Below are 13,231 nucleotides of genomic sequence, written 5' to 3' on the forward strand. Positions count from 1 at the left end.
GAGGAATAAGTGGGGACGCAGCAAGGGGAGATAATAGGGATGATAACATATGCAGGAAAAACAAAGGTCATGAGCAGAGCATGTGGGTGTGAATGGGCAAGCCCAGGTGGGGACAAGTCACCAGCTCAGAGCAAGGAAGGGAGCAGAGCATACAGGGAGGCGAGTAGGCACACCTTACTGACTGGTTTGTTGCTTGTTCTTTGGCACTGAAAAGCAATTCTGCCTGATCCTCACCTAATTGTCAACCCTGGCATGGAAATAACTGCAAAAGAATGATTGCAGTGTCATTTATAAAACACACATTAAAAATACCAAGAGGGTTTTTCTTTTCCTATCTGTAAAACCCTTGGTTTGAAAGATAGGGCAGGGCCCATTTGTAGAGATTCAGAAGCAAGCTGTACTGATATCTTATGCAACAACCTAAATACCATAGCAGATGATGTCAGCTATAAATGCCCTATAAATGGAGCAAGACTTCAGGTGCATCTGAACAATTTATCTGCATTGATATCCACTGCTACAAACATGGCTGTCTCGGTGCTTCGGCTGACAGTTGTCTGGGGACTGCTTGTCTTAATCCTGACTTGCCAGGCTGGTAAGTACTTTAAGTCTCAGCTCATGCCTTGTGCAGTAGTTAGCCATGACTGGAGGCAGTCAGCGGCACTGATCTGGAACATGCAGAGGAATGAGGGGAACTTAGGGCACAGCAGAAAGAGCACTGGCCTGGGAGACAGAGGCAGATTTAACAAAAAGCAAGTAGGATTTTTATTCAAATGTGCTTCAGTTACAGCCTCTATCCTCAGTGAATGTATGAAGTTTAGAATGATTTTTTTTTTCTTATATCCTCACGTGATATAGTGACACTATTATACTATAAATTCCTTGAAAGCTGGGGGCATTTTTTTTTAATGACTGTAACTAATAATATTCAAAAGTGAAGAGTCTAGAATAAGACTCCTGGGCCTGGCTCCACCACTAATCAGAAATGTGACTCAGGAACACTGTTTAACCTCTATGGGCCTCACACTTAAAAGGGAGTATCAGTAGTTAACTTTCTCATTTAGCTGTCATGAAAATTAAAGATAAAACATTCTGTTCCATAATAAACACCAACATTAACCATTATTGTTACATATTATCTCATTTGATTCTCATAATCCTTTTAAGTAAACATGCACAGTTTTATCATTTCCCTTTTTGCAGGTGAATAAACCAGGCTTGCAGAGGGAAAGTTACTTGAGCATTGACACAGGCAGAAGTGGCACATCTGGGACTGAAACCCAAGTCTTTAGATTCTTTCTATTATAAAGCATCTACTTCTTTCATGTCTGTTCTAAGCACGCAGAGGACCACAAGGCAGCTTGCAGAAGTCTCATTAATTAATTTTTGGTCTACAGAAGACAATGAGCTCTTAATCTGTCTCCATTCAGAATGACAGGTCAGAAAATACAGACAGTGCTAATTAGTAATAGAACCTTCTGAGCTATTCTAAATATAATTTGGCAGAACTCACAACCTCGGTCACCCACTGTCCACTGGTACAATATATGGGTAGACACTCCAACAGAGCTATGGCAGGGGGAGCCTCAGAGATTACTGTGTGCAACTGGTTCTTTGGTTTTGGTTTTACTCACTAAGGCATGTCTGACTCTTCCCAACCCCATGGACTGTAGCCTGCCAGGCTCCTCTGTCCATGGGATTTCCCAGACAAGAATACTGGAATGGGTTGCCATTTCCTTCTCCAGGGAGTCTTCCTGACCCAGGAATTGAACCCATGTCTCCTGCATTGCAGGAAGATTCTTTACCACCAAGCCACCTGGGAAGCCCACTGTGTCCATCTACCCCTAAGTAATCACTGTGATAAAGCGAAAAGTGAGATTTATTTCCTAGAGACCAGTCCCAGGTCTGTCTCTCATGAACACTGAAACTGGTTAAACAGTTCACTGCTTTGAACCTCAGTTTCCTCATCTGTAAAACAGGATAATTATCAACTTCACCAGGTAAAATGAACATGCTTTTATAATCACTTTATAAGCTACAAAAACTATAGAAATATCAGCATTATTGTTTCTCAGAACTTTATGATTATACTAAGAAACACAATTAGGTATTAATGTAAATAAATGCTGCTAAAATATTAAGAAATTTGAAAAATTTGGAAAATAATAAAAATTAAGAAATTTGACATACCAGAAAAAAATTATCAAAGCAAATAGTTGAACATTTTCTCCTTTCAAATATAAAATGGGGTAGCTTCTATTTGGGCTTCCCTAGTGGCTCAGATGGTAAAGAATCCGCCTGCAATGCCAGTGACCCATTTTGACCCCTGGGTTGGGAAGATCCCCTGGAGAAGGGAATGGCCACCCACTCCAGTAATATACACACATATATATGATATACAAAGATATATCAAGTATCCTTCCATCTTGACAAGAACACAATGAAGAAACAGAGGCAGCGTAGTTAAACATTGGTTACATGGTGAATTTTTTGCTGAAGACAAGAATCAAACTCAGGTATACAGGACTTCAAAACATCACCCACCACACTGTAATACCTCTGAGAGCAGAGCCAAGGATTTGATCTTCACACACTCTCTAAGCCAGGGCTCCTTGTATTTTGAAAACTTAGCATCATGTTAAAATAAAAAGTTACAACAAAAATAATAAAATTAAATTGTTATGCAAGTAGGCAGGTAGGAACCAGAGAAAAGAACTCACTTTTTTTTTTCAAGTTTGAATATTCCTTTGATTTTATTTTTTATTTTATTTTTTTCATTTATTTTTATTAGTTGGAGGCTAATTACTTTACAATATTAGAAAGATGGTAATGATAACCCTATATGCAAAACAGAAAAAGAGACACAGATGTACAGAACAGACTTTTGGACTCTGTGGGAGAAGGCAAGGGTGGGATGTTTTGAGAGAACAGCATCGAAACATGTATATTATCTATGGTGAAAAAGAACTCACTCTTCATGGAAGGAATTTCAGTTTGCAGCTGGTAAATGTCTCCAGAGAACAACTGCTTGAAGGCAGGATTTCATGTAAGAAACACGTTCTGTAAAATTTGGGGGGTGGGGGGGAATTAGATTCAAACCCTGGTTCATCCACTTTCTAGATCTGTGACTTTAGGTGAGTCATTTATTTTCTCTGAGCATCTGTCTTCTCTCCTATAAAACTGTAATCCTATCACTAAATTGAATAAAGATCAGGAAAGTGATGAATGTACATCCTAGTACTTACACATCACAAATATGCCTTCTCTTTCCTTCCCCTTCCTGTAATGAAAACAAAGCAATTCTGGTCTCCGTGGTTGCCCTGCCCTTTATGTAAGGATCATGTCCATGTACATCCATTTTTGCCTTAACTTTTAGCAGCATACGTATGTACACAATAGTAGGCTCAATAACACATATTGAATGTAAAAACCAACAGCTGAATAAATACTTGGTGGTTAGTATATTGATCTTGTCTTTAGGTCTCAAACTATTGAATCTTTTTTTGTGGCAAAGGAAAAAATAAATGTTTGCAGAATAGAAAGCCATATTTTTTACTAAGAGTCTCTATTTTAGGATATGATATAAATGCAACTCTTCTCGTTAATTGATAGCCTCCGCACCAAAAGTTAGTTACATCTCCTTCATTCAGAGTCATGGGGTACACTATCTAGAGGGTGGGACTTCTTGAGTCAAAATTTGTGGTAAGATTGACATAAAACATAGGGCACCCAGTTAAAGTTGAATTTCCAATAAATAACAATTTTCTATTTTAGGTTAGGTATGTTCTAAATATTTCACAGGTCATTCTTATACTAAAAACATATTGTTGTTTATCTGACATTCAGTTTTAAGTGGGCATCTGTGTTTTTGTTTACCAAATCTGCTAGCACTACTTGTGAGGCTACAGTTAAATCAAAAGATAAAGGGTCCTACTTCATCCTGACACCAGGGTCCAAAGGGGAGGCCATTTGTACCTTCTAAATGCCTCTCTGCATTGCTTTTAATCCCCCGAACCTGTTAGACCACTAAGGAAAGCCAGATCCACCAAAGGGACCTTGCATGTCACCAACTTCACTTTCTGGATCTTTGGCCTCATTCCAAAAGGCACTTGATTAAATAAATATCAAAAGTAAGAGATCTAGAACCTGTTGTACACAGTAACCTAAGTCAGAAACAGAAAAACAAATATCATACATTAACACATACATATGGAATCTAGAAAAATGGTACTGATGAACCTATTTGCAGGGCAGGAATAGAGACGCAGAGGTAGAGAACAGACTTGTGGACACAGCAGGGGAAGGAGAGAGTGGGGCAAATTGAGTAACATTGAAGCATATACATTACCTTATGTAAAATAAATAGCTAATGGGAACTTGCTGTGTAACACAAGGAGCTCAATCCAGTGCTCTGTGGCGACATCCAGAGATGTGGGTTGGGGTGGGGGATGGAAGGAACTTTCAAGAGGGAGGGGGTATATGTATACTTATGACTGATTCAGGTTGTTGTATGGCAGAAACCAACACATTGTAAAACAATTATCCTCAAATGAAAACTGTTTTTAAAAAAGTAAGAGACCCGCAGTTAAAATCACATCTTTTCCTGCTATTTGTAAGATCTTCTGCAAGTCACCCAGTGTTCCCAGATTCTGAGTCCAGTGAGCTAAAATCTGCACACTCCAAAAGACTGATCAAACTTAAAATTACATATAGATGCAAAATCATTATTTACAGAACTATCACATGCTGGGATACAAATGACAGAATTTCTCTTTGTCATCATAATACTTTTAGTCTTTTAACACACATGTAGTTAATTCATACCTTTTTTGTCCAAGACTATGCAGTTCATCACAGAGTGCTTTAGAACCCAGGTTTTAATACCAGACAAACATGGGGCTGAATTCTGATTCTACAACTTCAACACTGTTACTTTGGTCCCCTTCTAGACCTCTCTCAACTTCCACTTCTTTACCTTTAACTTGGGATAATAATGTTGCCTCCCTCATAGGGTTGCTGGGTGAATAAAATGAGACAATGAACATAGATTGCCTGTCCCAGGATTGCCTGTCCTATGTGCTCAGCAAATGCTACCTATTATTATATCATCCTCCTCATTATCACTTCCAGAGGTTCAGAGATTACGTGAGAAAAATACACTAAAACCAAGCATCCTGTATTTCAGTCCCAGCACTGGTGTTTACTAGCTGCTTTAACTCTGAACAAGTAACAACTTCTGTGAGCTTCGGTTTTCTCATCCAGAAAGAGAACCCATGTCTACTTAAGCATCAGTATCTGTGAGTTTGCTTGTTTTAGGAATAAATGGCATAATGCACATGAAGACAATAGGCAGGCATTAGATGTGCCATAAATATAATTATATGAGGTTATATAATGGGGGGGGGCGTATAAAGGGTCCTAGGATTCCCTACAATGAAAGAAACTTCCTTATCTTTTTGCTGAGAATCAACCCCGAGATTCCATTTTGTTTTTCAGATGACAAACCAGAGGGCAAGCCAGATGAGCAGCCACATATCTCAGGCAAAAATTCAGAGCCAGAGATCCCAAAATTCCTAAACCTTTTGGGCTCGGAGATTATTGAGAATGCTGTGGAGTTCATCCTCCGCTCCATGACGAGGAGCACGTAAGCACTGAGACAAACCTTGCTTTTGTCCAGTTGGCTGTTGGTAATGACCACATTGCATTAAAATGAATGAGAAACAAAATTACATGCATGCCAATGTACTGTTTTAATTGAAAAGTTGCCTACCTTAACATATATTTGCATCTGCATGGACTTCCCTAAACTCTTTGGGGGTGAGAACATTCCCAAGGGATTTATGAAACAAGGGGATCCATAAAATATGTTTTATTTCAAGACCAAGTGGGGGGAAGAAGAGCACCAGACCAACAGGCAGAAAACTAGGTTCTGGTCTTGACACAGGTGTTACTTACGGTTCTGCAGTTGGACTCTCCCTCTCTGTGTGCCTCAGTTGGCTAATCTGTAAAGTTAAAAGACCCACCCAATGCAGACACAGTAATTCTCTGATGAAGGTGGTGGGTAGGGATGTGCTCAGTAGTAAGGGGTATGAGGAGTTCTGTCTTTATTTTCTAGTTTGAGTAATTTAGGAGGGTTAGCCGACACAGTAACTATCTCTCCTTCAAGGCAACCTAGAGAACCTCTCTGAGGAGGGAGGGTTTGCCTTGATCTTGAGAGACTGCCTTGCTGGCAAATTCCACAGCCCAGAATCTTCCCGTGATTTTCAACCTGCTTCCAAGCTCCTGTGCCCAACTCCTAATACATCCTACCCAGATTTACATAGCTCTGGTTTCTCTATCTACTTCACCCTGTTCTTCATTCTGACATCAACCTCTCCCAGTTCAGCTCGCCAGGGTCTAATTTGTTTTCCTGAATTTCTAGGTGCAAACCTCTCTGAGACTCTGCTCTCTAATTCTCTCTTTACAACACCCTAAGCAGAGTTTGACAAAGTACAGACATTACTTACCTGCTTAAGAATCTCCTGGAGAACTTTACAAAACGCGCACCCCTTCATCCCATGTTGCACCTTCCTGGGGCAAAGCTGCAGGTTTGCATTTTAACAACCTTTCAGGTTATTCTAATGTTAATTAACCATTGATTGGATGCTCTGAGCTACATGGCTGGGTCTTAAAGCTGCACATCACCTTTAAATTTATATTCACATTTTGTGTAGCTGTGAATCTTTCTATTTTTCTAGGGACAGTGCTTCTGACTTTATAAGATTCTCAAAATAGTCTATAACCAGTGACAGATTAAGGGCCACTTCTGTATAGAAGTGATCAGGGGCCATTTTGTAATGCCCAATCTGCTTAAATTGATATATTACAATCAGGTGAATGGGGAGGAATCTGCGTACAATCAAGAACAAACTGTTAAAACTTAAAGGTGTTTATTTTGTGTTTTCATTTTTCCTATCATGGATGCTTTTGCAACTGTCGAGTTCCCACGACTGTTCATGTAAACAAGGAAAAAACTGACAAGGAAAAGAATAAGAGCAACACTCTTCATCTACAAAATACAGATTAGACTCCAGTTGAATACAAATTGTTATAAATTATAACAATAGCAGTGCAAAGAATCAGGACAATAATAATTCCTTTTATTCCTTCCCTGGGGAATTCCCTAGAAATATATATATATATAATAAAATAGCACTTGTTTTCTCTGTTAACTCAAACTTGAGGGACCTTCATTAAAGATACAGCAGTCCTTGCTCAAGAGAACACATCTAACTGCCCTCCCTCTGTCCAAGAAAATACCATTAAAAAAAAAAAAAGAAAATACCATAAATATGGCAGAGGATGAGGAGTGGGAAGAGACCCTCAAGAACTATACCTAAGAACTTAATGTATGCTTAGGAAAGTAGGGGGAGGAATTGTGAAGGAAAAAACTAGACTATAAGTCTAGAAGTCTCCTCAAAGAAATTGCAGTCCTTATTGTATAAGATGACATGAGCATATCTAGTGATAACTAAAATGTTTAGGTAAATGTCAGTCAACCCTCACAGTGAAGGGTCTAAGGAAAGGAGCTGGCACTGGGCAAGGATGCTTAGGGGAGTGTTTCTGGCAAAAGCAAGGTGTACTTTGGGTCTTAAAGGGCTTGATGAGATTTGATTAGAAGAGAGAATGACAAGAACAATGGAACCTCATAAAGATAGAAGTTTTGCTTTGTTTACTCCTGTGTATATGATGCCTACATACCATGTCAATCACGTAACAAATGCTGGGCATGTGCTTTCAGGACAGTGAATTGACCATCTCACTCCCTCCACTTACCCTCTGGGTAAACTTAAGAACTATATGAACTGCATTCTGGTCACCACTGATCTAAAAATATCCATATTCTTAATTCCTCTGGCCCTTTGAGAAGCCTCCAATTCTTGTGAATTTCACCCTGACCCCCAGGTTTCCATGACACAACATTTTCCTTGTTCTCTCCCTACCACAAAACTTTCTTTCTTTTTTTTTTTCTTATTTATTTTTTTTCTTATTTTTTTTTCCATTTTTTTTTTTTATTAGTTGGAGGCTAATTACTTCACAACATTTCAGTGGGTTTTGTCATACATTGACATGAATCAGCCATGGAGTTACATGTATTCCCCATCCCGATCCCCCCTCCCACCTCCCTCTCCACCCAATTCCTCTGGGTCTTCCCAGTGCACCAGGCCAGAGCACTTGTCTCATGCATCCCACCTGGGCTGGTGATCTGTTTCACTATAGATAATATACATGCTGTTCTTTCGAAACATCCCACCCTCACCTTCTCCCAAAAGATGCTCAACATCACTCATTATCAGAGAAATGCAAATCAAAACCACAATGAGGTACCATTACACGCCAGTCAGGATGGCTGCTATCCAAAAGTCTACAAGCAATAAATGCTGGAGAGGGTGTGGAGAAAAGGGAACCCTCTTACACTGTTGGTGGGAATGCAAACTAGTACAGCCACTATGGAAAACAGTGTGGAGATTTCTTAAAAAACTGGAAATAGAACTGCCATATGACCCAGCAATACCACTTCTGGGCATACACACTGAGGAAACCAGATCTGAAAGAGACACGTGCACCCCAATGTTCATCGCAGCACTGTTTATAATAGCCAGGACATGGAAGCAACCTAGATGCCCATCAGCAGACGAATGGATAAGGAAGCTGTGGTACATATACACCATGGAATATTACTCAGCTGTTAAAAAGAATTCATTTGAATCAGTTCTAATGAGATGGATGAAACTGGAGCCCATTATACAGAGTGAAGTAAGCCAGAAACCTTTCTTTCTTATTCCTTCTATTTGACTTTTCATGCATCTTTACCTTAAACATCATTGCTACTCAAGGTTCCAAATGTAGAGCCTCCCTGATTTTTCACCTCCCAGCTTCCATATTAGGAATATTACTTACAGTCTGATGTGTTCCTAATACAGATGTCTATTCTTTTCCCTGAGCTACATAATGTAACAATTAATGGGTTGCTACAAAAACCTTATTTAGGTTTTCACCAATACATCAAATTCAGCTGGTCTAAACCCAATCCCATCATCTCACTTACAAACCTGCTCCTCTTCATTTTTACCTTGTCTCAGCAAATCACATTTCCATCTATGCAGAATCTAGACACCTCAGGTCTTCTTTGGTTCTTCCTGCTCATCACCACTTCCATCTAGTTGCTAAATTTTCTAAGTTTTTCTTAGGGCTTCCCGGGTGGCTCAGCAGTAAAGAATTCACCTGCCAATGCAGGAAATGCAGATTCAATCCCTGGGTCGGGAAGATCCCATGGAGAAAGAAATGGCAACCCAATCCAGTATTCTTGCCTGGGAAATCCCATGGACAGAGGAGCCTGGTGGGCTATAGTCCATGGGGTTGAAAAGAGTTGGACACAACTTAGTGACTAAACAACAAGTTTTTCTTCCTATACCATTCCTTTTCATCAACTCCACTGACTAGTAGGGCTAGTTGAGTCCGTCATCATCTCTTTCCAGAGCTCTCCTCATTGGATCTATCATTAGTTACACTGTTTCTGTCTCTGCCCACTCCAACCCATCCTCTACCTATCTACAAATTTGATGCTATCACTGCCATGCTTGAAATCCTTTCAGTGCACTTCCACTGCCTGCAAAATCAGAGCAAATGCATCAGCTGATGCTAAAGGGCCTTCCCTGATGCCAATATATCTTTCAGTCAAATCTCTCACTTCTGAAGCCACACACCTGATGCCCCAGTGACAAGTAATTTCTGTTTCAGAACAGATAATGTTTGTTTAAATCTCCAGTTATCTTTGCACAGGATTTTCTGTCATCAGTACCTCACCTTCAAACCCCAGCTCCACTCTGTTCACCTGCTAAGTCTAATCACTTTGTAAAATCCAGTCCAAAGACAAGCTCTGTGAAGATATCACAGACCCCTACTATTAGAAAATTCAGATATTCAGATGCTGGGATTTCATAATGCCATTGCAGGAAGGCAAATTCCTGCAACGGCATTATGAAGGCATACGTCTTTTCTTACCTCACTGTTTTAAATTATTTGTCTCTGAATGCATCTGTTTTCTCCACCAGACAAGAATATCCTCACAGACCCTATTTTTTTCTTTTATCTTCTCAACAGCTACCCCACAGCCAATTCTTAAACAGTATAGAAACGTCTGGCATTAATTCATGCTTCTGGCAACCCAAGTTTTAGACTCTGCTTTGCAATTTACCAGCCATGTGACTTGAACAGGTTGTTTGATCTCTATGAGCTTCAGAAGTCTTTTCATATGTAAAAATTATCACTTACTTATTCAACAAATATTTATTAATTCATACTATATGACAGGTATTATTCTAGGTATTGGGGATGTATTACGAAACAAATAGATTAAAATATCTATCTTTATAGAGTTTAGATAAGACTAGATACCAAACTAATAGATTTCTTGGCAGAATTAAAGAGATAATTATGCATGCATGACTTGTCAAATATGAACTACTGTAGAAATCTTAGATCTTATGATTTTACGACACAGGAAAACCTAGAGAAGGAAAGTATTGCTCAAATATTATAAATTAGTGATCTTTTTAACATTCCTGATCAGTCTAAATCATAATTCATTTTTTTCTCTTTATTTTTTTCAAGAGAATTTTGGGAACATGGTGATAAACAAGGAGAACATTCATCAAAGTGACTTTCTCAGGTGATTTTAACTTAAAAACTTACAACCAAAAAATAGTATACTGAATATAGCAAAAAAGGTGTGTTTTTGTGTCTCTTTTTGCTTTGTTCTTGCATTGTTTTTTAAAAATAATTTTAAATAGATGTGTTTTTACTATCTCAAAGTCACAGACTTGGTAAGATTCTCTTAAGGGAAGAAGCTCAATCGTGGGGTGAAACAAGTAAGCACTGAAGTGAGGAGACCTGGTCTTGTCCCAACTCTGCTTGGAACTGATTTGTGCAAGTTCTGCCTGTGAAAGGAGAAGCTTATATGCACTCAAGTCTAAGGACCTATGAAATCATGGAGTTAGTTACTCATGAGAATAAGATTTACAGAAACTAATTCCAGCGGAAAGAACTAAAATAAGCTCTCTAATTTATATGAAAACAGTCTGGTTTGTGTTCAGAGATACCTGCTGGTTCCTTATCCAGTTCTCTCTTGAGAATGGATATTGAAATATAAATACAGAAATGTTAGACCTGGGGAAGGAATTCTATAAGTAACTAGCATGAACTACTTTAGTTTTAGGTTTAGGTTTAGGCATTAAGCTAAGTGCTACATATGTGTTACCTAATTTAATTCTAACATTCTCTGTGAAAGATAGGTATTGTCATTCTAAAATTTTATAAATAGGGAAACCAAAGCTCAGGGAGCTTAATTAATGTGATCTGAACTCAAGCAGCGAGTCCATAGTCTGTTCTCCACCACTAAGCAATAGACCTCACTGGAGAACACAGAACAGTGACAAAACTGTGTGATTTTAGACATGCCTCGAGGTGTGCATAGAAATAATACACTGCCCCTTTTGTTAGTTGAGTTATATACATCTCTGGGATGCATATTTATATATGTATAAGTAGATATATAAAGAAACCATCTTTCTCCTATAACATATGCCTCTTTCTTAAACAGTCCTTTAACGCTCGTTTAACCCATGCCTACTATGTGTCAAATTCTGTCAATGCTACCAAGATAAATAACACTGTCCCATCATTAAGAAGTTTCTAGTTTGGACTATCACCTAGCACAGTGCACTCCAGGACTGTGCAGGGAAACGGTCAAGTTCTCGTACCAGTGCCGTGAATATGCCTTGTAGAAAGGATATAAAAAGGAAGACCTGGAGGAAGGAGTGGGCATTAGAAGGGCTTTGCAAGAAGGTGCATTTCCGTATACAGTCTCAGATAATGAGCAGAAAGGGGCAAGTTCTCATAAACAAATCATCTAATAATCGGACACCTAATTAATCTGAGATCCTCACAACCTCTGCTTAATCACATTGACACAATTTCTGTATGTTAATAGCCTTACAATCTTACCTCCTAATGTCCTGCGTCACTTGAAATTATGGGGATTTAAGTCTCCCAATGTCTTAAGTCATTTGACATTTAACACACCTTTCTTATGTTAAAATAAGAATCTGATGAGTCTCACTAAGGTTATAAGAGAAGTAAAAGATGGCAAAGCACTTTGCAAGTTCTCAATATCTATGTACATTTTTTTTAGTTTAGAAAAGGTGTAACTGACACACCAGATGACATGTTTAGACTTGCTGAGTCAGAACTTCCTCAGGAGGGAGCTAAAAAAATAAATTTCATAGGAAATCCTTAAGCAGCCAATGAGCAAAACTACAGATGGGCAAGATGCCTCTCAGTATCTACTCCAAGAAGCCTGATGGGAAATGTTTCTTTTAGAATTTAGAGCAAGAAAAAAAATGAGCCTTCCCTAAGGACTGCTTCCTCATTTCTGGTTATAAGATTTATGTAGCTTGGTCTATTTCATTTATTTTTCCTGTCTATCCAGAAACTCAAAGAAAAACTGATGACTCAGTTTATCCCAGTGTTTAACATATGTGCCTTCTCCCTTCATTCCTATTGTTGATTCTTGCCTCATATATCTTTTATTTTCATTTTTGTTGCTGTTGCTTGTTTTTTCAAATATATATTATAGTTGATTTCATTATAATAAATCATCTCATGTTCTACAGTACAGAGACATAAAAATGTTTGTGTTTTTCCTAGGTCTTAAGCCCTCTCTAGCTGGTAATTGATTCCCTGTGTCTGGTTTGTTTCTAAGGACACACCTATACGGCTCCAGAATTAGCCAAGGGCAACCAAATCCTGCTTTTCCAGTTCTGTTTCACAAGTCCTCCAGGACAGAGGATTCAAAGCGGCTCCCAGCGAGTGCTCAGAATTCAGGCCCTGGCTTCAACCAAACACAGCTTATTCTGAACATCCTGACTTTGCAATTTTGCTTCTAGAAGTCAAAATAAATATGTCCACCATAGGTCATAAATCCTAGTTCATTAAGGTTTTTGTTGGTAGAAGTAATTTTTCCTGAACATGTTTACAGCTTTTAATGATGCAAAAAATATGAAATATATAAAAATTATTATCCAGAATTACTGAAGAACATTTCAAATTAAGAGAACTAAATTTTGGATAATGTTAGTCCAAAGTCTCAGAACCAGTAAATGACAGAAAAAGTATTTGAACCTGACTCCAA

At 38.6% G+C, this 13,231-nt stretch overlaps 1 protein-coding gene across 5 annotated transcripts; it reads left to right on the plus strand.

Annotated features, from left to right (window-relative positions):
* The first annotated feature begins 468 nt into the window (after window positions 1-468).
* On the plus strand, window positions 469-13,017 carry C4H5orf46 (chromosome 4 C5orf46 homolog). Of its 5 annotated transcripts, none has more exons than XR_006268821.1 (4): window positions 469-595; window positions 5,497-5,687; window positions 10,654-10,711; window positions 12,748-13,017. XR_006268821.1 is itself a non-coding variant. In XM_043464289.1 (4 exons), the coding sequence occupies exons 1-3, from the start codon at window positions 526-528 to the stop codon at window positions 10,700-10,702; spliced, it is 267 nt and encodes an 88-aa protein (XP_043320224.1). In that variant the 5' UTR covers window positions 469-525; the 3' UTR covers window positions 10,703-10,711; window positions 12,748-13,017. The 5 variants fall into 5 exon arrangements, 3 of the variants coding, with proteins under 3 accessions (XP_043320224.1, XP_043320223.1, XP_043320225.1); XR_006268822.1 differs by having other exon boundaries at window positions 12,803-13,017; XM_043464289.1 differs by having other exon boundaries at window positions 5,497-5,644.
* Window positions 13,018-13,231: the final 214 nt, after the last annotated feature.

This window comes from Cervus canadensis, chromosome 4, assembly GCF_019320065.1.
Source record: "Cervus canadensis isolate Bull #8, Minnesota chromosome 4, ASM1932006v1, whole genome shotgun sequence".
In the NCBI taxonomy this organism is placed as follows: domain Eukaryota; kingdom Metazoa; phylum Chordata; class Mammalia; order Artiodactyla; family Cervidae; genus Cervus; species Cervus canadensis.